Source organism: Numenius arquata, chromosome 9 (assembly GCF_964106895.1).
Source record: "Numenius arquata chromosome 9, bNumArq3.hap1.1, whole genome shotgun sequence".
In the NCBI taxonomy this organism is placed as follows: domain Eukaryota; kingdom Metazoa; phylum Chordata; class Aves; order Charadriiformes; family Scolopacidae; genus Numenius; species Numenius arquata.
The window spans coordinates 16,866,724-16,892,446 of NC_133584.1; the positions used below are offsets into that span (position 1 = coordinate 16,866,724).

Here is a 25,723-nt window from a genome sequence, read left to right on the forward strand (position 1 = left end):
TGTAGTGAAGGTTGCTATACCAGTCTTTTAACATCATTTTTTCCATCTTAAATTTTCACGACAAAATATGATTTTTTTAGGACTCGGATTACGCTGTAAACTATAGGGACAGATATTATGAACACAGACTAAGTTTTACAACAAAATGTTAGAAATTGAGAGAGCCTGAGCCTTGGAGGCGATTTGTGCATCTGCAGCTGGAGCAAGCGCAGTGCAGCAATGCAACCGTAACGTTAAAAATGAGACAGGGCAGCTTTAAGAGAGAAACAGGAAGCTGTAACTAGAACCCAGCTGAATTCTGAGCTGGGGCACTTTACCCTGAGGCTGCAAATGAAACAGATGTGCTTGCTCTGAATTTCTGTAGTATCTGGACTTTTTTGTACCAAAGGTGATAACACTTTCCTTCCTGTGGCGTTGTTTTTGTTTGGGTTTGGTTTGGTTTTTTTTTTTGTTTTTTTTTTTTTTTTAGTTTTATTTTGCACATATTTTCCATAAAGGGGATGAAATGGAGAAGTTGAAGAAATATGTATCAGTGAAAGATGAAGATCAGTTTTATCATCAGGGAGCTGCGGAGTTGCTAGTCTTTAACTTTCTACTCATTCTTACAATATTAACAATTTGGTTGTTTAAAAACCATCGATTCCGCTTTCTGCATGAAACTGGAGGAGCTATGCTTTATGGTGAGTATAAATTCAAGTGCCAGCTTAACATGGGTCTAGTTGCATATTTATGATCAGGCACTTGATCTCAAGTGCTGACAAAGCTCAGAAAATGTGGTGAATGAAGTGTCATCTGCTCCATAACTGTACAGTAAAATAATAATGTAACAGCATCTCATGAAGTAGCCAGAGGCTGACTTGTTAAGGGAATGACTATCATGAGCTGATTATCCTCACGATGTGCACGTTATGTTCCTCTCTGGACAGGCAGATGCATGACACTTCGGGAGTTTAGTATTTTCAAAAGAAAGAAATGCCCACATTGAAAAAGATTATTTAATTTGCTTATTTTCCATGCTTGTTTTCTATAACATTCAAACATGTTAGACTATGGAGCCTTGTGAATCCAGCCGTGTTGTCTAATTTTAGTTTAAATGATCTTGAGATTTTTATTTTGCTTTTTCTCCGTGCCTTTGAAAAACAGACTATGAAAAAAGCCTCTCAAGTCTTCTCTGAATGCTGTCATTGTACTGCAATTTCAGTTTGCCTTTCTAGTTCTAATCTTTTATGAAGTTTTGCAATATTGCGTATCACTTTCATGTAGAGCTTTCTGCATTGTCCACTGATAAGAAGTACCCACTACTTTAATGGTATACACTTACATGTACAATGATTTCTCTTGTTATTCTCTTACTCAACAGCTCAGTCATTACATATCTAAACGCCAGGCTGTTTTGACTCAAATTTACTGTATGCACATCATATATTCTAGCAGTGCAATACCCCAAACTGGTTTTGTTAAGATTGCATATTCTGAAGAATATTTATCATGGCACACCACATCAAAACACTCCAAGGAAGTTCAGTTGCAAGCCTGCAACAGAAGAGGCAACTGACCCCTACAGTTTGAGATAGAAGCTTCATTTGCTGCATTTTAAGATTATCTCGATTCCACAGGAGGACTGTAGCTGAAGATCACAGTCCTCCTTGTATCCCTTTCAAACTATTTCGTTAGATAAATTAACTGTATGAAATTTCAAGAACACATGCTATTTCATCTCACTATCTTCACAAGTGACTTGATACTTTGAAGGAAAGCAAGTAAAGAAGAAACTCTCAGATTAAGCCAGTCACTGGGTCCCTAACACCTGGGCGAGGAAGTCTATGGGATCTCTTAATTCTCATCTGCCTTGCATTTATTTTAAAGCTGTGATAAAGTATTTATTTGATAATACGCCCTTTTTCTGATCTTGAAGTCTGTTGCACATAGTAAACACACTTCAGCTGAATCAGTTGAAACTGAAGTACCCATCACAGTATACTTAAATGCAATAGTTTTCATTGTCAGACATCACCTAGACTGTTGTTTAACAGTTTTACAGGGTAGAAGCTTGATAGCATGACTAAGAATACATTTGCTTATTGCATTTCTATTAACATCTCTCAAAAGGAAAGCCATGAAACACTGTACAATATATTATGATCAACTTGTAAATTACATTTTTTTCTATGTGGGTTACTCTTCTACAGTAGCTTCCTTTACACTATTGTGCAGTTTCCCATGTGCAGCTTGCAACAGTTGAAGAATTAGACAAAAGCCTATCAAAATAGAAATGAAATATGGGGGAATACAACGTTACACAAATAAAATTAGTATTTAATTAGTTTTATCTATCTTTTGGTTCTATTCTTCTGCCTGCACAGAACATAATCTGCACATCATGAGGATAGCCAGCTCATTATATTCTTTTGATCAGTTAAGAGATTAGTGCTCCAGCAGGACAGAGCTTTTGAATTATTAAAACATTCATGAACAAAGGAAACATGCCTCATGATTGTAAATAAACTATCTATTTAGTCTTGCATTATTTATGGCAACCTTCAAACAGAGGAAGAAAAAGCTTATTCATAGGATCCAGAAAGCTGATGATGTCCTTTTTAGCCTTAGAAATTTTGGATACAAGTTTAGGCATCTTTAGCATTGTGGAATAGCAGTAATTAGAAGTGGAATTTCAGAAGTCACGACAGATCAACAGGCAGCAGCTTCAGGAGGAAATCTTCATGGCACCAAGCACTGCCAGTGAGCTGAACCCTGCCCGTAATTATTTTTTGCCTTGTCTATCAGAGCAATTCTGGTTTACACCTTTTTGTGCAAACCAAAAGTCTCTGCCCTACAATTTGCTTTACTCCAGCCCATTGAGCTATTTGCTAGATACATGAATAGCAGCACAAGCAACCAATAATTTTACTTCAAGTGGTAGAAGAATATGGCCACTTATTTGCCAACTGTGTCCCGCAGTATGATAGATGAGTCTGTGCTCCCTATCAAGACAGTGTGCCATTAGGGATATAGCACTGGAAAGGATGGAGAGAGTGAAATATGAGGAAGACCAGGGGAAAAAAAAAAAAAAGAACAACACAAAAACAGGAAGAAGTTCTGCAGTTACTGCGAAGTGCTGAACAGCCACAAATTGAACTCTAGGAACAGCCTGACAGAAAGTTCTATTTAAAGAATTAATAAAAGGGTTGTTTTGGGGGTTGGGGTTTTTTTGCATAAGCTTTGTAGAAAAATGGAGTTTTAGACTTAATAGTTCCAGCTAAAGAAAAGCCCATACTGGAAAACTGTCCATTTAGAAACTTTAAAAACTGAGATACATTAATTTTTTTAGCAAAGCAATAGTTCAACACTAGATATAGCTATACTTAAATTAAAAACCTTTCTGCAGTTGCAAAGAAAAAACCCAAAGCATTTAGCATGACCCAGAATCAATTCAACAGGAATTCAGCATTATTGCACAAAAAAAATTATGTGAACATATATATACATTTCAAGGCATTTAGCTTGAAGGTATTTAAACACTCAAAACGTTCTGTTAGCTTTGACACCAAAGTGAAAAATCACTCAGACAATGAAGAAGAATATAGACTTACCTGTTTATTCATTCGTTTCTTTGTTTTCCAGTATTTCAGATAACAGATTTCTCTGCACACTGTAGCTTTGTTTGACAAACAGACCCCAAATAGTAAACTCAACTTGCTTCCTGATTTCTGTATATCAAGGAGGCAGGTAAGCATGAAAGAGTAACTCTGTGCCACCCAAAAAGGGAAAAGCATCCTTTATATATGTTATTATACAGAACTAGTGTGGTAGATTATCTACACAAGCAGAACAAAAACTGAATGCCGCTTCTCTCAGGTAAGAGTAGGTGGCCTTTCTCTTACAACCAGACCCCAAAAGACAGCCTCTAAGTATTAGACTAAATAAAAAGTTAAGTACCTGTTAGCCAGATCCTACAGAGCCTAATCTCTTTAAATACCTCAGTTGTAAAATGTTAGGTGCCAACTTTACCATATAATACATAAGTCACAGCCCTCCACATTAGCAGGGGAACAGCCCAGAGGTAGCACAATGAAAAACTGAGCATAAGTATCCAAATTTCTGATCCTCCCCATAATTTAGGTATTAGGACTACATACAGATGCTACCAGTTACCTCTTAATCAGAGGCTAAAGCACCCCTCCAATTAGGCAGCCAGAATTTAACCAAAAAAAACCCTAACAGACAAACAAAACTTCCCCCCACAATTCACCAATACAATCTGTGCCTTTTATCTGCTAGGTTAATTAGCAACTTTGGTTGAAATTGTTCTCCGCTTGAATAGTTGTCACCCCTAGGGAACATGTGATGCCCCTTAGGGTGGAGGTGAGGCTGATTGAAGAGATACCTGCCCTCAAAGTTGTGTTCTGTGGGACTAGTTGGTCAGACTGGAAGGAAAACATAAAAAGGATGAATGATAGAACACAGTCATTGTAGCACTCACAAGAAATGGCTTTGTGTTGCAGTGGTTAGAGATGCTTTCTGAAGGTTGGAGGGGTGGGACTGGAAGTCTACCACTCTTTTTTTTCCTTTCCTCTCGCTGTTTAGCTCTTGGCAGGTGTGCAGTGGGAAAGCTGACACACAGTAGCCCTTCCTCAGCCTCTTCTGGGGATTCCATGCAGCATGTTTGGAAGTGAGGCAAATACCAGAGTTCTTTATTCAGCTTTGGTGGAGGTGTCTAATGATTAGGCTATGATTCTTACACCTCCTAAATCCATTCTGCTTCTTGTGTGGAATAATTGTAGTTTTCTTCTGATTGTGTGTTCCTAATTCTCAAAGGCAGCAAGGGATGTAACAAAGCGCAGGAAAAGGAATCTCTAGCCCTCAAAGAAATAATGAAGAGTAATTCTTTGTCTTCCTGACTACAACATTCATAATGAGGAGAGATTGTCAGGAAAATCATGAACAAGGCAGAAACTGACATTGTAGTGGGTAGATGGAAGAGAGGAATAGCATTCTTGAGGCAAACAAAGAAATCTGGAAGAAATTCTAAAATATTTGGAAAAATCAAGCAATGGCTAACACTACATCCCTGGGTGTCATTATTAAGGAAGGCATTTAACAGCTGACTAGATAAAATCCTGGGGAAAGAACAGTCCTGTTCAGGACTCAGGAGTTTGGCATGAGTGACTTAAGAAATCCCTTCTAATGCTCTCATCTATGATGAAGGATTTTATCCTGCTTCCGCTGAATAAGTTGGAAAACCTGCATTGCCTTCAGTTGAAACATGACTGAGTTCTAGTTAGAGATTTTGCTGCTTCAAAGAACAACTGAGAATTTTTTTAAGGAAATCTGTACCTTTAGTTATACCCTTTTCTGTTTCAATCTTGCATTTAAATACATGTACTTTAAAACATGAATTAAAAGAAGCACTGGTACTAGTTTTGAAGAAAAATGTCTTAAATATGGGGAAGCTGATTTATCATTGGATTTGGACTCCTAGAATACAAGATAGGTACTCTGTGCTAGTACGCTCAAATTTAGCCTTGCATAAGAGTGTGCATGTACAATTGCCTACATCCTTAAGTGATGTAATACTACTTGCAACTTTTTTATTCCTGCTAACCAGTACCTTAGTATAATACCTACTTGTGATGTCAGGTAATGGATGCAGCATCATTCCTGACTCATCTTCAGGGAGTTTTAACTGCTGAGTTCCTAAACTTAGGTGGTAAAGCCAGGCTTTCTGTGCGTGCCACTATGAAGTCAAAAGTATTTGTACAGAAGGTATGCTTTTACATACCAAAGTCCATAGAACTTTGTGAGAAAATTTTCATGTTATTCTGCCACAAAACACCGATTGCAAGGAAATCAGAAAGTATTAGTCTTTTTTCATAACAGATACATCCAAATGATATTTCCCCAATTTTTTTTTCTTTAAATGAACTATAAAGAATGTTTCAGAAGATACATGACAAAAGCATTATTTCAGTTTGGAAGGGGGAGTAGTAGAAAGGAGAGTACATTATACACCTACTTAAAAATTAATTATTTCTATTAGAATATAATCTGGCTCCTGAATTCTATCAGGAAAGAAATGTTATATAATGATTTAAAGCAGAAAGAGCACTCCGTAAATAATACACCTACTAAAATATTAAACACACTCTTCCCAGATTTTTAATTCACTGCGGGTTTTATATAGGGTCTTTGGCACATTTATTATTACTGAAGCAAGAATAGAATCCCATCACTTACATTGGCTCTTGCAATATAGTGTAGTGATAGCGATTTTCATTGTTTGAACCTTCCAGAAAGCATTTGAGAATATTCTAAATCAAGCCATCATTATCAATCCTGTCCATGTTTTTTTCAAATTTAATATATTCTAGACCTCAAAATACCATTGATGCCCTCAGAATATCGACTGTTAGAATCTTCTCTAACGTAATTTCTCCAAGAGGTGTATTCTGCTGAATACTCTCCCAATTTCCTTGTTCTTCCATTATCATTTCATTATTTGTGTGGCTCTGTAGGTTACGCAGATCTGGACTCCATCAGAGGATAAGACCTAAAGCTAGTAAAAGAAAGCCCAAAATGCAAACTTGAATTCCAGTTGTGAAGCTCAGTCAGGATCTTTATTTCTCTACAGCCACTGTGATCATATTTTAAAAATATTCCTTTTCTGCAAATTAATTTATTTATACTCAAGAGCTGTCTTTCAGAACTAGGATCTACAATATTTGCATCTGTTTCCATTCCAGAAAATTCCTACAGACACAGTTTGAGACTACCGCTGAAGATAGCATATCTTCTCAGAATACAGAATAAGAACAGTCACCTACTCCTAGTTTAAACTTGATACTACAGGTTGAAATAATTTGCCCTTGAACAATTCAATGCAATTGCATTACTATAATTGAGAACACTCATTTTACTTTTAAGACTATCAAACAGAATGTGTTTCAAAGTATATGGTATATTAGCCAATACAATACAACACACATCTAGGAATCTCAAGATGATAAAGGCAATGTCAGCTGGTCTCCACTGATCTCCCTTCAGCAGTTCCATGTTGCCATTCTGAAAGTTATTGTGTCTACAAGCCACGTAAACAGTTAAACTTCAAAGGTTAAAAAGTAAATCAGAACTCTGAATAGTAGGATTTAAACTCTTATTTTTAAAGTCACTTTCATGTTTTTAGCTCTTTGTTTACGACTTTTGAGGTCTCAGTTAAAAATAGTGCCATTTCCTTAAAAGTCTTGTCTTCTGCACGCAACAAGAAGACTTGTACCAATAAGCATGATACTCATTGTTGCTGGTATAACAGAAGCAAAGCTAGTAGAAAAAAAGATTACCGTCCTACATAATTTTGGAAGACATAGTGTGAAGGTCTAGGTAAAACTATCCAGAAAAAGGCAGGTTAATATGAAAGATGCTGTAAACAAACAGGTAAATGTTAGAGACCAGGAAATGCAGCAAGACAAGAAGTTGGGCAAGCACAGAAGAATCATGTGTGGGAAATACGATGAGGGACACACAGGGAAATTTGGTAAGCAGACAGAGAGAATGAAGAAGGAAAGAAAAGGGAAATGAAAGAGGAGACAATGAGATGGGTGAACAGGTTGTAACGACACATTGGCCTAACCAAACACTTCTTTGTCCTGACTATTCAAAACCTATTCCATTTTGTGACCTGATACTGATTCTAGTGAACTATGTTGCCAAATATTCCTGTTCTTGAGTAGTCCTTTTCTGCCAGTGTCCTTGCACAGGCACTGGTGGTCTGCAAAATATTTTTGTTACCTGAGCTGATTAAATCTATGTAATACCTGATAACAGAAGTGCAACAGAGGCTGTAGTTTAAAACACTGAGTGATAGGAACAAACATGCTAAACGAAAAAATAAAAGTTTTCCATTCCAGAGGGTGAGAGGAAAACATAAATTCTTGTCCAAGCATCAAATGAAGTTGAATTTTTCATTTATTTGAAATTTAATTTGAAAATTAAATATGTGGTTCTTCTAGAGGAAATCTAATAAAAATAAGATGAAACCCCTGGCTGTTCTAACCGATTAATGGTTTCCTGGGTTCTGACTCATGATTCTGGGCATCTGGGGCTGACCACTGTAGAAGTCATAATTCACAGTAGCAGGCGCAGTGCTTGCTTCCCTTTTCCCATATGTGCTTTCCCTTAAAATTTTGAGGAATTCTGTCTTTTACTACAACTAGATTTATTATCTGATCTATTGCACAAATGCTGTACAACTTCAGAAAGTGGCCTTGGGGTTTTCTACTGCTTATCTAAATCCTCTGCCATTTAAGAAACCAACCATACTAAACAATAGATACAAAACAAGCATAAATGCATATGCATATACTAAACAAGCAGCGCAGCTGTTACACTGTAGTAGCATCAGTCCAGGAAGCTACAAGCTTGCCTTGTATGCGTGCTAGAAATCTGCAGTTCAGAGAGTCTCTCTCACGGGAAAATGTGTCAATAACAAAAACATTCTATTTATCTCTCTAGGCATTTATGAACACTTATCACTGTGGCATCAGATTACTGGATAAAACTTAAACATCGTATTTTTCAGATGCTTATCAGCTATTTCCTGTAATTTAATTTCTTTCTTATCTTTCATTAGTAAGTGTATTTATCTAGATGTTTTCTAGATGTTTAGATGTCTTCCATCAATATTTAATCTGAGTATTCTTATCATTTTCTGAACATGTTCATAATCAGTAACTGTAAAGCTGTTCATCATATACATGGGACTTAAAGCACAGACATAAAAAAAGCATGGAAATTAAATTTGAAACCAAATCCAATTCTCTGAGGGTGAAAATAATCTCAGTAATGTTATCTAGCTAAATATTAGTCACTTCTGAAGTAATCATGCAAGATCCCACTAGAGCCAACAAAAAGAAGTGTATCTTCCAGAGCACAATTGCAGAAGTACATTTTCCTCTCTGTTAACCATAAAGGGAGCCAAAATGTCTGTCTTAGATAAGAGTCCTAAATTGTAGATAATCAAATCAATTAATCCCAGTCTTAATCTTCCTTTCCTTCCTGCTTTTATTTTGCCATGTTTATCGAGTCTTAAAAATACAATCTTCTACAGAAAGCAGAATGTACCTAAGGATACTGTGTCAGAGTGTTCCCCCATAAAGGAAGTGTATAAAATCACCAAAAGCACAGCTGATTTTTGTATGCTTAGTACAGCACATAAATTATGCCAGCGTCCCTCTTCTCTACGTATCTACTGAAAATTCGGTGGTTGAGCAACTCAGTTAATAACTGTATCAGAATGATTCCAGCAACTGGATCACAAAAATGGGAGTACAGCTGAGCATATGTCAAACCAACATCTGTTTTCTAATAAAAAATGATCATTTTGGAAAAATATTTAGTGGTCATCCATGAAGTGTTGAGTGAGGTGTACCTCTGGGAAGGTGGAATTCCTGAGAAAGTGGTGTCCTAGTTTTAATAGAGTTCATTTTTCTCCAAATCAGTAATTGTGTATCATCGGATACTTAAAGGTACCTGATGTTTTTGGTTTTGTTTTCACTCTCCAGGCCTTGTGATGGGATTAATTATACGATACGCAACAAAAGCATCAGATGTTGAAAGTGGAACTGTTTATGAATGTGAAAAGCTAAAATCTGGGCCATCCACTCTACTTATTAATATAACAAATCAAGTCTATGAATATCAATACAAAAGAGAGATCAGCCACCACAATGTCAATGGTCACCAGGGCAATGCAATGCTTCAAAAGGTAAAACCTATCTTATTTTTGTTCTAAACTATGTAAGATATTTCTTTTATTTAAACCCTAGAGAGAGGAAAATGGGTTTCAAGCTAAGTTGTGAAACAGAGAGAGAGAGGATATTCTGAATTTAGGGTGAGAAGGGTAAATAAGGAAGAAGAATGGGAATGGAAATAAGGTATGGTACAAACCCGACCATCATTTACTATACTGTATAGCTGTATGCTTGCAGAATAGTTGCCTGAACTCTTTTAGATGGCAGTCTTGCCTCCCGCAGATACTGTGTTCACTTGCAGGCAAAGCTGTTAACCTTGGGTTCATTGCCACCAAAACTTTATAAACCCCACTGCTATCTTTATAGTCATAGTCATAGAATTGTCCGGGTTGGAAGGGACATTTCAGATCATCTAGTCCAACCATCAACCTAACTCTGATAAAAAAACATCACTAAACCATGTCTCTCAGCACTATGTCAACCCGGCTTTGAAATACCTCCAGGGATGGTGCTTGTCATTTGCCCTCTGTCTTAAAAGTGACTAGCTCTGGAAGCATAATGCAAGTGAACTTTACCTCCTGTATACAGACTCTAAATATACTCCAAAAATATAAACTTGTAAATATGTAAACTTCCATAGATAGGTGGATTTTTTTATAACACTATAATGCATTACAATGTTCTCATACATTCATTCACTACTGCAGTGGTCTTCAGCCTGGATTTCACTGGGTATCCCCAAGGTTGGGGAGACAGCATTGTGGCAATTCAGGCTGGATGCAAAAAGGGAAGCATGGGAGGAAGTTTACAGTCTTTTATAATGTAATGACCTTTTCTGTTTTCCAGTATATAACTATATATATATTATATATATACAATATATATATTATATATATACAATATAACAAAATTAAAATATTTTACTTTGTTAGTATATTCTTCCCCCCCACCTCCCTTGGGATATTTACTTCTTGTAATGTTCACTGTCTTAAAAAATGACAGCAATTTAAAGAACACGTGAGTGCAGAGGGACTTTTTAAAACCTGGATTTCATGCTCAAAAACATCACATATTCACATGAAGCTTTTAGGCCCTTACAAGGGTTTTTTTTTTTTACAATATTGCCATATATTATTTTGCCTTTGTCCAAATATTATTGTTTATCTAGCACAGTAATACATATTCCTGTGTATTATAGTGGCTATCATTATAAAATTTTAAAGTTATGCTTAGAATGTACACTGCAGAACTCAGCAGAATTAGGATTTGACCATCTGCTCAAATTCATTGCTGATGCAGCACCATTGTGTGCCTGTCTGCCATTACTGCCAGACTCTTGCCATTCTCAGAAAGAACTAGACTGTCAAGGACTATTAGAGCTGTGGTGGGTGGAGACAGGAAAATACTGTGGCAGACAGACTAGTCAGAGTTTGCTGAATCTTCATCCTTTTTCCGGCTAGTTGGTTGCAAGAGGTTTGTCTTATTCAAGGCATGTGTTTAGTTTCCCAGGCATCTGTTCTAATCCATTATATTTGAACATCTTCATCAAACCTGGTATACAGCTTGACTTGTCTTAGGACAAGGGAGCAGCACTAACTCACTCACACAGAAGTTTCTGTTGCCCTTACAGGGGATTGGTCAATCTTCTTGCCAGTCTCGCTTTGCTGTAAGATCCTTAAAAGTCTCAACTGTGAATTGCGGGTTTCTCCATATTATTGGAAAGGCCTCAGCTTGCCTGGATTTTCACTTTAAAATTATCTGGCAAATGCCCTCTTAAAAAGAAAAAAAAATAAAAAAGGAAAGAGGGGGGAATTCAATAGTATTTAGGAGACAATAACAATGCCTGGCAGCCTTCCTGACTGGCAAAAACACTAACATAAAAAACACGAAATATGATCACACCATGCTCTGGTTTTTGTACAACTGTAAGTCCCTTTTGACCTCAGTACAAGAGTTTACTAAGTCCGTTTATCAGAAAGAATTGACTGTGGCATGACTTACAAACATGTATCCTTTAAAACATGGTTTTGAATAATAAAACATGGTTTTGAATAATAAAACATGCAGTCAGGATTTATGATGCCTATGAGAAAACTATTTTATTGTATTTGCTGAATTAATTCCAAAATTAACATTTCAGACAGTTAGTTCATAAGTGAAGAAAATCCTTTTTCTATCTTTCTTTCAAAGAAGCTACTGGCATAGCTAAAGTTGCTGGCACATTGTTTGCCAGCTAGATTTTTTCAACTTTGTAACTCAAAGTAAGCAGAATGGAAAAAAAGGCTGAGCTTTCACTTCCTGTTTATGAAATTAAGCTGTCTGTTAGTAAGAAGACAGAAGTGATTTCATAGGCAGGTCTTACTCATTTGAAGCTAAAGAATTCATCTAGAATACTGTAGCCTAAATATCACTAAAATCACTAAATCACTAAATATCACTAAAATATCACTTTATCTGAACAAAGGAGCTGCAAGCCATTGCATTAATTGCATCCTGTTGTTTTAAAAGTATTCGTATACTATAACCTGCTGAGATATCAGTAAACAGTACACAGGCTTATTAAAATATTTTTTCTTAAACAACGCTGTGGTTTCTAACAGGATCCTGTTTTATTGAAAGCTACTTGTCATGAAGTGCAGTCACTGAAGACTATTGTTGGTCTCTGTGCAAATATGACAGATTACTGACAACAGCTGGAATAAGAACTTTTTGCCTTGCCTAACATCATCCTCATTCTAGCATTACTTTAAAAATTTTAATGAGTATTTTACAAACTCTTTCTGGCTGTTGTAGAAACAAAAATGAATGTTTCAAATGAACAGGACTGACATTACAGGACTGGCATTTTAGTGTAACAAACTACACAACAGAGAATGAAGTGGTATCCACTGCTGTGCCAGCCAGGAACCACAAATAGCCCTGTAGCATACCTTCAGTTCTGAAAGCAAATAGCATCTCAGTTAAGTCTTTGCAGAAAATCTATTTAGTCTTTGGAGAATGGCTGACTGGTCCTTAGCTTAGTGAGGATATAAGGCAACTCCTTTGCCTATAAAACAGATGCAAGGTATGTAGGCAATAGATAGCGCTAGTGCCTCTCAGATTTCATAACACAGTGATATGTTGCATCTTCAGTAACACAGAAAGAGATACCTGTCACCAGAAGCAAATTACAGTTTCATTGCCATGACAATATAATTTACAATGTCAGCACATATAGAAATAGAAAAAACAGCAAGGAACTGAGGATGGTACTGGTAAATTAGTTGAGCTGCTAATAATTAAGGCCATCACAAAACCCTCAAACTGAAGTCTGGAAGAAAAGGCTTTATGCCATTTGTGGATTTCATGCCTACATAGACAGTCCTTTTGCCAAAAAGGACAATTTTTGCTTTGCTACACTTACATTTTGTTACAAAGTAGAAATACCTATTTACTATGGAGAGTCTAGAGCATGTTTTGTTGCAGTCAGGCCAAAACGGATTGACTGGATAGGATCTATTATATTTTATGAGATGTGTTACAGTGGAAATGATGCTAGAGAAGCGGTCTGGAGATTTATTGAGAAACTTTAGGACAATAGAAACCTGTGCTGGCAGGTTAGCAGAACTGATGATACAACTATAGTCTAATGAGTTACGTCGCATCTGAGCTACATTGCCTAGCCACATAAATGTTCCTTGCCTGCTAAAAATGGGAGGTAAAATTGATTTTTCATCACTTTTAGGTTAACTCAAATGAAGTAATGAAGATGGTCAAAGTGCGCACAGTTTTCATGTGCAGTAATTCAAGAAAGTACATATTAGCTGACAGCCAGTAGTTCATTAAGCAACCTTAGCAAGCTCTGTCTGTGCCTAAATAGGTATGTTTCAAAGGAAATGTTACCTCGGTTTTGATAGTGTAGGCCCTTTCTTTTATCACCACTCTGTGCATGAGGAACTAAGGCACAACACCAATGATGTGTTTTTCGTGAAACTGAACAGGAATTCCATGTGTGAACCAGGAATTAAGCCATGGGACTGTCAAGTTGGATGTCTGGTAGTGCAGGCATTTACTATCACAGGTAACACTGCTTGCATGTGTTGCCTGTAAAATAGTGCATGACTGATTTCCTTCTCAAGGGAATGCTTTTCAAGTAGTATTCTACATATATAAGCAGCAAGGAACTATGCATTAAGACTTGTAAGAAAGCAACTCAGAATAACATTCTGGCCTGCAGACATTGAAGCTGATCCCAAGATTAATCCTGATAAGACGTTACTATTAAAACCCATCCTATCAAATGAAATGCTACTTTATTTGTCCTTACCCTCTCTTTTGTCCTTTCTGGCAGATGACATTCGATCCTTCTATCTTCTTCAATATTTTGCTGCCACCAATTATATTTCATGCTGGATATAGTTTAAAGAAGGTATGTGTCTCTTATTAATAAGTGACTGAATGTGGTTGCTCCTTTGTAGATCCAACAGGCCAGTGACAGAGAAAACAGTTAGCAATTACATTGCATGGGAAGAACTTGACAGGAATGGAATCAAATGAGAGATGCATGGACCTCATCCTGCTCCCTTTCTGCGTCTGTGCAAAGATTTGACTGTGCAGTTTATAACACTTGGGCATTCCTGTTTTCAGAAGAGGCCCCTTTGAATCTGGTGACACTGCATGTAGGCAAGCAGCCTGTCTGTGTTTCATATACTGCATGATCAAGACTTCGTTCAAGGGATGGGGTTATGGGACTGTTTGCATCAGATATTTTGTTATGATCCTGAAGCATCTGGCTGGATACATAAAAGAGGGAATTTCAATGGCATTCCATCTTTAACTGTCTTTTCCAAAATAACTGATGTAGCCTATATTGTTTGATCTTATATTTGAGATATGGGTTGTAACAAATAGCAGTTCTAGATGCGGTGTTTCAACTTGGTCTAAATGTTCTTTTATTGACTGTATTATAAAGGACGTTTTTTCAAACTTTCCTCCCCAGAGACACTTTTTTCGTAACTTAGGATCAATTTTAACCTACGCCTTTTTGGGAACTGCCATCTCCTGCATAGTCATAGGGTAAGTGAATGCCTTCTGCTGTAATTGCTGAAGTCATTATTAGTGCTTGGTTGGTTTTTTTTTTCAATTAAAAACTAAACTGTAAAAAGAATTGCATGATCAATATACTTCACAATTTGTGTAACAGATAAAGTAATTACTTATCAGGGAATACTGAGATGGAAAAGACAAAACTCTTGGATAGTAAGAACTGTCTAGGACATTTAAGAAATTGTGTCCTTAATTTCTGGTCTGTGACTGATGTAAGCACGAACTGCTTTCTACAACCCTGTAGCTTTAACCATCTGTCCTGAGATATAGAACTATTCTCTCAATTGAAAGTCCTTGCTTCTAACCAGAATTCCTCCTGGAGGAGAGCAGATCTCTTAACAGAAAAGGAAGGACTTTAAAGCTCAGAAGAGGAGGAACATATACCTACTGGCATATATATAAAATAACTGGAGTAATTTCAAAGGCTAAATGAAACTTTTTAGTTGAAGATTATGCAAAAAAGCCTCAGTCTGGAGCTATGTGTAAGTTTAGCCTAGATATGACTAAGTGAATTCTGCAGAAAAAGAGGAAGGGAAAAAAGCAGAGGGGCAAAAAATCCTGTTATATTTCCATACCTCCTTAGTGTAAAGCTTCTAATTTTGTTTCAAAATGTGCCTAATTAAAGAAAAGATTTGCTAGTCAGAAATGTATTATATATTTCCAGGCTGGCATGATGTGAAACTTTTGTTTGTCTGTTTGGTTAGCTCAGTGAGAATTAAACAAACCATTTAAATATCCTTTTGGATCTTAAAAGTGCATAAGTTTCACAATATTTATGAATACCACACAGACACTTCATGTTCTCATGTTCTGGGAAAATTCCTGATACAGGTGAAAACAAATGACAAGAGTTGGATTCTGAATTGAGCTGCACAGAGCCTGACTGGGAAAAGCAATGCACTGTTCTTGCCTGTGAAGGTGATGGAGCAGTACTGCATATAAGTCAGTCTTGATGAGAGGCCTTGATCTTGCAGGGATTATGCAGAGTCAAAAACCCACAGAACTTTCTGGTGTTCAGGTTTTAGACTAGGAAGCACACTGCATCTTGTAGGATTTACTTGAGGTCCTAGAGCATAGAACTATGAAATCTACCATTTAAATCTCTACATAATATGGAAAGATTTATGGAAACATTTCAGGTTTTGTGAGGGTGCCTGAATTTAAAACTGGTCAAAATTCTGTACCTATGAACAGAACTTTCAAATTATGGAAGCAATTCATCTTTTATATCTGTCTTTTCCCTTTCATTACAATGGACCTTTAAGTAAAGATGTATGTGCTGCATCAAGGTATAAGCTCCTTGCTGGCATTATTACAAGATGGAACTTTCTCCTTTAATGTCATTTTGATAACGGTAAAACACGTGACTGACCTATAACTCAGAGTTCAATGATTTTAAAACTGTTCTTTTATGGGTTTGTCATCATATCTATCTTGACATCCTAGATTACTAATGATCAAGTAGCTTAGTAAGCATAATGTACCTGAGGCACTGTGGCCATTAAGTGTTCCGCAAGCTATGGTCACTTCAAATGTCAGGAAATTTTAGACTCCACAATGAAGAGCAACATTCAAATTACAGTCACCTTCTGTGCTGAAATGCAAAGGAATGTAAGCTCTGTCTGCAGCTGTTTCCCCTTCATGTGAGAAAAACTGCTGAAGATCAATGGGGTAAGAAGAAAGTATACTTTTGATTTCAGACACAAATCTGTAACTCCAGAAGACAGTGCGACATGTGTCTCACTTATTGGAGAGGAAAAGCTTACTCCTGCTTTTCTTTCTGAAATTTTGCTTTCCTTGAGAAATGGCACCTCATCCCCTCACCTCTCCTATTGCTTGTTCTCTTCTGGAGAAGGATGTGAGGCAGAGAGCTCTGGATCTTAAGGATCCTTCTTTTCTAATGGGAACAGGTATGGTGTTTTAGACACAGAATAAAGAGGATTCCAAAAATGACATAATTATACAATCAGAACAGTTCCCTGCCTGCCTGCTTGATGTCCCTACACTTAAACCACTCTATTCATTTCTTTGTGAGGCTCTACAGCTTCTGGTAGAGCTCCAAAAGTACTTATCCACGTGAAACACCCGTATCACAGCATTGTCACTTGGGGATGAGTGTCTGCTCACAGATCCATGAAGATCACAGCTTGGACAGCTACACCACTCATGTTTTTCCCCCATCTTTATTTGCTGTAACATACACCTCTGTATGACCCTAGCTCTTAGAGCTGCTTCTGTTCATACCCATTTATATACCCAATCGCACCCCTAAGGCTGCAATTATAAATTCAGTAAAAAAATCTATATCCCAGTAACAGTTTGAGCTGAATACTATCACATTACTGAGGTAACAGTGGTTCTAGATCTCATTAGGACTCTTCCTGTGCTTCCTTGTCTTAGCCGTTGAACATTTCTCTCCTGTAATCCAATTGCTAATAGCTCTGTGGGACTGCAGAAAAGCATTAGGGCTGTCCAGCCCAGTGATGCTCTTAAACATGCATTTGGTTTATGAGCTCTGACTCATAATGACTCTGTCATTGCCCTTTGTAAATGGAAAATGCCAGAGCAACTTTGATAAGCTTGTTAAAAGAAACATAATATATTGAGTTTAGCCTAAATTCCAAATACTGTAATTTCTGTATCTGTGTTATTTTATCTAAACTAGAATAAATGCAGATAGAATCTACTACAGAAAGTTCCTACTAGGAACAATTCCTCCTAGCAATTAAAAGTTCAAGCCTGTAGTCAGGGATAAAGATCTAAAGGAAACTCTAAGGTAGAGGAGTAAGCACTGAGCAGCACCGGGCCTTGTACTGTGTTCCATACAAACCCCCAATCCCACTGAAATCATTGCAGGTAAGGCAGTAATATATTCAGAATAGGCTTTATGTGAATGTGAAGTATGGTTAATAATGTACACATCAGGATAAGAAAGAGATAGTGAGTGCGTGAAGAAAGATGATATGAAAACTTTACTGAAGGGAATTGAAAATAAGTCCTAAAAGAAAAACATATCCTAAGAGAGAAGGGATGAATAGCTATAGTTGTTCTTACAAAAGAAAGGACAGAACTCTAAGGTAATTCTAGATTGCATTTCTGTAGACAAATCTTTTGTGCATAGATATAATTAAACGTGCTTACTTTTTATTATATATGCACAACATATACATATATGTGTAGTACATCAATATACATAGACTCAGATTCTGTATATCTGCAGCCTCTCATTGGGACTGTGCTCTTCCTGCCTGAGAAAATTACAAAGCACCCCATTGTGAACTCCCCCTTTGGGGCTTGTTGTAGTGACAGGGTACAGCCTGTAGCAAAGAAGGACCAGACCTCTCTTTGTAAACCAGAAACAGCTGGGAAATATCATTAAATAAAGAACAGGAACATCATTTGCATTGTGCAAACTCTTTGAGTGCTAAAAAGTTGCCGTGGAACACACTGATACAATGGTGTCTGTCTCCTCTTTGTAAGTCTTTGCTTTTGTATGAAAGACTGTCTTCTGGCATCGAAAGGAGTAACTGGGTGAAATTTGAGTGAAAAGGCTATAATCAGATATTCCCACTGAAAACAGAGGAAAGAGGGGTAAGAAGGGTTGCTTGTTTTAAGTGAAGAAAGTGCTGAAACGTAATTGCTTTCAACTAAATCCTACTCTAAGGAATGCCTGCCCATGTTAACTGTAATACTGTCCTCAGCCACTTAACACACATGCAAGTTACAGTGATTCCCAAGCTCTTCCAGCTAGGCCAAATTATGCCCTTTGCACCAAGTCTGACTAGCAAGGATCCATGCAGAGAGACCCCATGAGGGAAGGAAGAGATTGCCCCACTCCAAGCCATATCGACTTTGCAGAATTGCTGAAGTTGTCCCCTTCATGGTGAGCAGAATCTGCTGACTCTGGGTCTGCATGATATAGGTTCATATAAGATCCAGTCTCTCAACAGATCTTTTCTCTGCCAGTAAGAGAAGATTTTCTCTCCTGTCTCTTGAAGAATAGTGTGGGATGATCAGCGAGACAGCTTTTTACTCCTAAGAAAAATCACACAAGTCTCTCAGAGGCCTTCTCTGATACAGGGTATGCAGTCTCTTGCTGTAGCAGGCTACTTGAGTTTCACAGAATTAGAGAATAATTTAGGTTGGAAGCAATGGCTGGATGTCTGCAGTCCAAACTCCTAATAAATGCATGACTGGCTTCAAATTTAAATCTAGTTCCTCAAGGCCCTGGCCAACTCAGTTTTGAATATCTCCAAGAATGTGAATTCCACTGGCTGTCTATGAAACCTGTTCCAGTCTTAACCACTCTCACTACAAAGATTGTTTTTCTGTATATCCAGTTGGAATTTCCCTTTCTTTGTAACCTCGTAACCATTGCCTCCCATCATTTCACTATGCATCCCTCAGAAGGTGGCTGCTTCTTCTCTATAACCACCTTTTAGTGGACGACAGCAATTAGCTCCCCTCCTAGTTACAAGAGAAAGCTAAGCTGCTTTTAATAAATAACTCAGTCCTTTGTCTCTTCTCATACATCATTCCTATCAGCCTCCTAACTATCCTAGTAGGTGGATGGTTTCCTACCAGTCTTTTCTGTACCGGGGTCCAAAACCAGACACATTATTCCAGATGTCACTTCACAAATGCCAAGAAGAGACTAATAACTTCTCTTAACTTGCTCGTTACACTACTATGAATGCAACCTGGTTTGCAGTTAGCCTTCATAGCTGCAATTAGGAAGTTCACTTCTGACTCATGCTAAACATTATATTTTCCAAGACTCCAGGGGTTTTCTGCACATAGCTATGTAGCCAAACATGCTCCTATTGATGCACGTGGCAATATGTATCTGGATATTGGCTGTGTATTGATGACTGTAAGTTGAAGAGCAGCACAGAGCTGACACTGCTTAGTAAGCCCATGAAAACTGGGCTGCTGAAAATTAAATGAACATCTGCCCCCACTGGCTTTTTTGGTTTTTTACCTTTTAGGAAGAAGCAGGGAGAAGGGCCCTATTATCAGTCTTGATAACAGAAGAGTGCTCAAGTGTTTAGAAAAATCTTGACACTATGGTAACAACCTATCAGAGCAACATACAAGGTACTGAATGGTAGCGGAAGTGGAAAGATTTGCATTTTTTTTCCCCTCTTGAAATCATCTTGACTTCTTAGATCAGCATTCTTAGTGCCAGTCAGGGCCAAGATGCCTGTGCTCAAGACCACTGACTTTATAAAGTTGGCCTTATCTATGATTTTTGATTCATTTTCACTTGGCTTCTCTCGAATTGCAATGCCAAAACCACATTTTAGATATTCAGAATACAGCATGTTCACAGTCACTCATATTTTTCCAGCCTGCCTAGTATGTTTGGCAAGGCCTGATTTTTCTGGAATTTAAAGCTCTCTGAGTGTGCAACTCAAATAGCAAATGTACTTGCAGACAACCTAGGTGAAGTTTTGTGGCTGCAGTGAGAATTTTGCTTGAATAAAGCTGAGATAAAAGTAGGGTTTGGATCAGAAAATAGAGTAATTGTAGTTTCAAGATAGTGAAGTTATGAAATACAAACAGCTGATAATACTGGTGTTAGGAAGAGTCATTCCAAGATCATCACTGTTTTAAAGTGAAAGATGTAGGTGTTTATATTAGCTACTCACTTTCCACAGCCTTCTCTGGCTGGAGAGGTAGGACTTCTCCATATTCCAACTAGAATCAAAGTTGGTTATTTTTGCCTGATTAATTCCAGGACAAGTCTGTGAGCACATGGATGCTTGCTTTAGAATAAATCTATCAGATTGTTTCATGGTAATCAGTGCCTAAAAGTGAACTTCTACTTAAAAAAAACAAACAAAAAACAAAAAACCCACAGAGAATCAAAATATTTCTTTCGTGCATCTGTGTTTAACTGCAGTAACTAACAGTTTGGACAAAGGAGTCTCTTCTGACATTTAAATTAAAGTGTCAGGAATAAGTCATCATACTAAAAGTAACATCATACTTGTTTCTCACATGCAGTCAAGAATCCTCTCCATTGCCATTCCTCACCATTCTACAAATGAATAGTCAAATGCTTGTTGCATATGATCACTAAAAGCTGATAATAATATAATATAATATGATATAATATAATAATAATTTTCTAAACTCTTTCTTCCAAAACCTGAATCTTAAAATGGTTTTGTTTGTAAACAGGAACAATTTTTTTTCTATACAGGCATAAACATATATAAATATAAATTTATAAGAGAGAAGGAAAGAAATATCAAGAAATATCAACCACTCCAGATATTTTTGAGAAAAAAAATTCCTGTGATTGGATTTTCCATCATAATCTTTCTGTGAAATTAGACATTTTCCATTCAAATGACTGTGGTATCAAGATTTCTTCATCATGTGAAAATGTTTTTTCTTCACTCTTAACTGCATGCTTTTAACAGCCCCTCTTTGTGCCTGCTAAAGGAGGAAGGGATTGGCTGAATTAACAGCGGTGTTGCTAAAAAGCAGCAGTAGCAAGAAATGGTCAACTTCTCTTGACACAGTTTACATGGGTATGATGCATCCTGACAAGTATGCAGTAAAGATTTAATTCATCAGTATACCTCTCCAATCATACTCCTACAGATTAGGAGACAAATTTCTTCCACTGTCATACCATTTGAACACACTATTTACAGTTAGTCCTTTTTAGTAGAAAGCAGTCTTTCAAAACTAAAAAAAAAGCGTGGCTTTTTATGTGTGTGTGTGGTTAATTAATTTCCTCCTGAAAAGTTAGCTTATTTTACAACCTTCTTCTCAACAAGTAGTTTGCTGTGGCCTTATTGTAACATGCGAGAGGACTATTGATTTACTGATATATCAACATATTTGCAGTAGACACAGGTTCCATCTCTCATTAAGTGTTTGGCAGTGCACACCTGAGAGGCTCAGCATGCAAGAGTTTTGTTTACTGAGCACTGCGTAACTCTGGGGGTTTCTTTTTAATATTTTTTTTTTCATTTTGGTAGATATTGCGGTAGTTGGGCAAATGCTAGATGTGTGTTTAGTTAGGTTATAGGTGTGTTCTATATTACTTTCTCACTGAAGCTTACTGGAATATACAAATAGGGTCTGCTGATGTGAAACAGTATTGAGTTTATAATCTGACTATCCTTTCTTATCTGAGGGCTCTGGATAGACTTTACAACTTGGAAACTAAACACTTGTAGCTATGTGCCTCAGCAGAGCAAAACCAAATGTTATTTGGCTTGAATCTACTGTACAGTGCTATGGGATTCTTCTGGATTCTGGATACTGTGTCTGCAAATAAAAAATGGGGCCAGGTTAAGGGTAACAGAAAAAAGTATCTCTGTTACAGAGATCTCCATGAACTAAGCAAGTATCTTTATAAGGATTATCTGCTGCTACACCACCTCAGCTCTTGCCTTCCCAGACGATCATTTTTGTATTAATTCAGAATTAGTTCATGTCCAAGCAGTATTTTTTTTTTAATAATTTTTTTTCTAATAAAAATTTGCTCCTACCAAATGATGCAAAAAAAGCAGGTCCATCTTCCCTCCACACACCACCTGTAAATAGCAAATGCTTAACCTCTCCACAGGCAGGAATAAGCAGACATTCCTTTGAACGTAGCACAACTTTTGTAAGAGTATAGTACCTGTGGTGGTACCCTTTTTTGGTTTTTTGGCTGCTTTCATATCCCGTCTTGGAGTGAACTCAGGCATTTTCTTTCAGTCATGAGGCAGTATTGCACCATTTTTGCATTCACTTGAGGAAACTCAACAGGCACGGTTTAGCTGAAAAATCAAGTTAAATCTCTCCAGAGTTCTCCAAAGAAGGCAACCTAATACCGAGCCTCAGCAGGAAAAGCATTGGTGTGTTTAGTTGTTAATGTGCCCCTCAGTGCCCCCATGCAGTAGCTTTGATTCTTTGGTCAGTCCAAATCAAAATAATTCTGTTGCAGTCTGTGGAGTTGCAAAGTGCAACTCACAGCTGCAGTTGCGAGGGATAGTTCCTGCTTAGCACTTTTGCTTAAAGGTGTTTTGTGAATCCAAAATGGGTTAGTAAAGTGGGAGTTTAAAGAAGCTTGAAAATATACACACACTATCATATCTGGGTGTAGGAATTTTGCAAAGGGAGTAAAAAAAGAGAAAGGGCTTTCTCATAGACATAACTCTCAGAGGGTTCTAACAGTTCTAAGTTATAAAGTAGTAAAAAAAGGCCTCTAATTTGCATGAATTCTCAGCCTATGGATAAGAAGCTGTGTTAAATCAAGACACTAATATAAAATAGTGTTTCCCAGACCACTAACACCCACACAGAGCTGAAAGTTCCTCCAAGAGTACTTTGATGCATTCAAGTATGTGTGTTGCTGCAAGTTCAGTCAGAATTTGTAGCTATTTCGCAATAAACATCTGACATTGTTTACTGCAGCAGAGTTGATCATGCAGAAAACACGGTTTTTCTTCTCATAAACAGATGTGGTGAACAGCAGGGTGTAATTATTTGCATCTTCCAGAAGAACCCCTCAGCATACTAAGGATATTTAAATAATTGTATTATAGGGAACACTAAAGGTGTGGGACCACAAAGACAAACAGAACCTGGAATACCAGGAGGCTCATCTAAAATCAAAAGGATGTTTAGTTTGGTATTTGATACCCAGTAGGTTCTCCAGAAACCGAGCAAAAAAAAATTAAATCATGTATTCTTCTGAAAAATGTGCAAATGGCATTTGTTGCAAAATAGGAAAAACAGTCGAGTCCAGATATTTCCCAAGAAACCCCACACTGGAGAGTTTGTTTGAGGTTTTCTTGTTTGGTTGGTTTTGGGATTATTTTTAACAAAGTTTCTTCCAAGTTGCCTTGGAAGTTGAAGGTTTTTACTGCAAGAATGAATACTTTTGGATAGATTTCCTAATGTCTTTTTCTCTTATCTTCACGGATCCTTTAAGAATTGACACCCAATGTGGTGTCCAAAGATTGCCATCCCCTATTTCTCTGGCTGTAGACCACCCCTACACCTGGGCAACCCAGCTTCCTTGTCTGCAGCATCATTTGGAAGTCTCAAGTTTGCAAGACTGCTCTTGCAATTTCTATATTAACTTTCAGGGAAAACATCTTTATAGAGCTGTTGAAATGAAAAATATGCATCCCTTCTGGCCCCATATCATGACAGTCCACTGACATTCTCAGAAGTACATACCCTCTTCCCAGAACAATTCCAGGCTACAGAGGAGATGAAAGCAGGAGAAAGAGGTATACTGACTGGTATATTTGTTCTTTTTCCATCTCCTACAGATATTCTTCCACACTGCATGAGATACCTGCACACAAAGCATGCGACTGAGGAAGATATCTCTGCTTCAGCCCATGCTATGCATTGCTTCAGGCCATACATAACTGTATGGCTTTGCTAGGTAGTGAGCCATGACACACTTCCTTCTGAATCGAGATGGGCAAGGACATGACCTCTGTCATGTACACAGGAATTTGTGAATTGGTTGCAAAGTTCTTTGAGCTGCTTCAGGGTGAAAGGTGTAACAGGAATTGAAAACAGAGGAGGAAAATCCTGTTCTACTTCAGTTGCATGGTGCTGCCTGCAACCTTTAGTCTCTTCAAGCTGACCAGTTTACTGTTAGACAGATAAAATGCTGACCAACATTTGGAAGTGTGTAGGAAGTAACTCGTTGGTGTGCTTAACTTGGAGCAGAAAGGGAGAAAGTGACACAGATCTACCTGCTACCTTGAAAATTTCATAAGCCAACTCAGAGGATGTTTTGTTCACCCACTCACCACCATTTCACATATCCCTCTTCTGAGCCTGTTGATCAAATTGTACACTTGCATCTTACATATCTTTTAGGGAGCACAACTGCTATTAGGCTGAAATGTTTTGTAAACACACCACCTTTCATTGTGGTTCTGGGATAGATGCTACACTTGGTGGAGACAGAACCCACAAAGCTGGTCTGATCAGATAGTCAGATACTCCACAGTGAGAGAGAAATTATATACAAAGCTTTTCTTCAGCTTTTAGTTGTTTCTGAGTATTAAGATGACAATGAGCCATCTAAGATGTTTCCCTAGTTTTAGCTCTCCTCTTAATACTTTCTGTCTGAGAAGAAACTCCATTACATTTGATTCCATGTTCCATACATTTGGCTATGTAGATAAACTGCAGCAGGTCCCGTGGATGGCCACCAAGATGGACAAGGCCTGTGGCATTTGCCCTATAACAGGAAGCTGAAGAAACTGAGCTTCAGCCTAAATAAGAGAGGCTTTGAGGGGAGGTTATCAAGAAGAAAAAGCCAGGCTCTTCACAGCAGCGCGTGGTGGGCGGACAAATTGACAGATATAAACTGTAATTTTAAAAAGGTTTGACTTGATAGAAGCAATAACTTTTTCACCATGAGGACAGTCCAGCATCGGAACAGGTTGGCCAGAGATGCTGTGCAATCTCCATCCCTGGAGGTTTTCAAGACCTAAGTGGCTAAAGACCTGAGCACTCTTGTCTGATCTTCTAGCTGACCCTGCTTTAAGCAGGAATTTGGACTAGAGATGTCGTGTGGTCCCTTCCAACCTAAGTTAGTCTACAATTCTGTGATGCATAATAACACACATTACAGCAGAACATATTCTGCCCCTAGTCCATTCCTTTCAGCTGTTTTGTACATTCAGCTTTTCTCCCACTTTTTCTTTTGATTCAATTATCTTAGTCCCCATCATCCCATACCCAACAATTAGCTTCCCAGGCAGTTTTTCTTTCTCCTCACCTTTTTTGAAATATGGAGTCTGTAATAAAAAATCTCACTGAAGAAAAATGACTAGGATTATTTCACGTTTTGCTGCAGCAAGGACTTTATGCATGAAGATGGTCCTTTAAAATGCTAATTAGCTTCTGTT

The 25,723-nt window shown here is 37.6% G+C and overlaps 1 protein-coding gene across 1 annotated transcript in view; it reads left to right on the forward strand.

Moving 5' to 3' along the window:
* The first annotated feature begins 505 nt into the window (after positions 1–505).
* Positions 506–25,723, forward strand: part of SLC9A9 (solute carrier family 9 member A9) — a 212,752-nt gene continuing 187,534 nt past the window's right edge. The window contains exons 1-4 of the mRNA XM_074153102.1: positions 506–680; positions 9,555–9,757; positions 14,074–14,151; positions 14,722–14,798. Coding sequence (XP_074009203.1) covers positions 506–680; positions 9,555–9,757; positions 14,074–14,151; positions 14,722–14,798 — 533 coding nt within the window. The remainder of the gene's footprint in view (positions 681–9,554; positions 9,758–14,073; positions 14,152–14,721; positions 14,799–25,723) is intronic.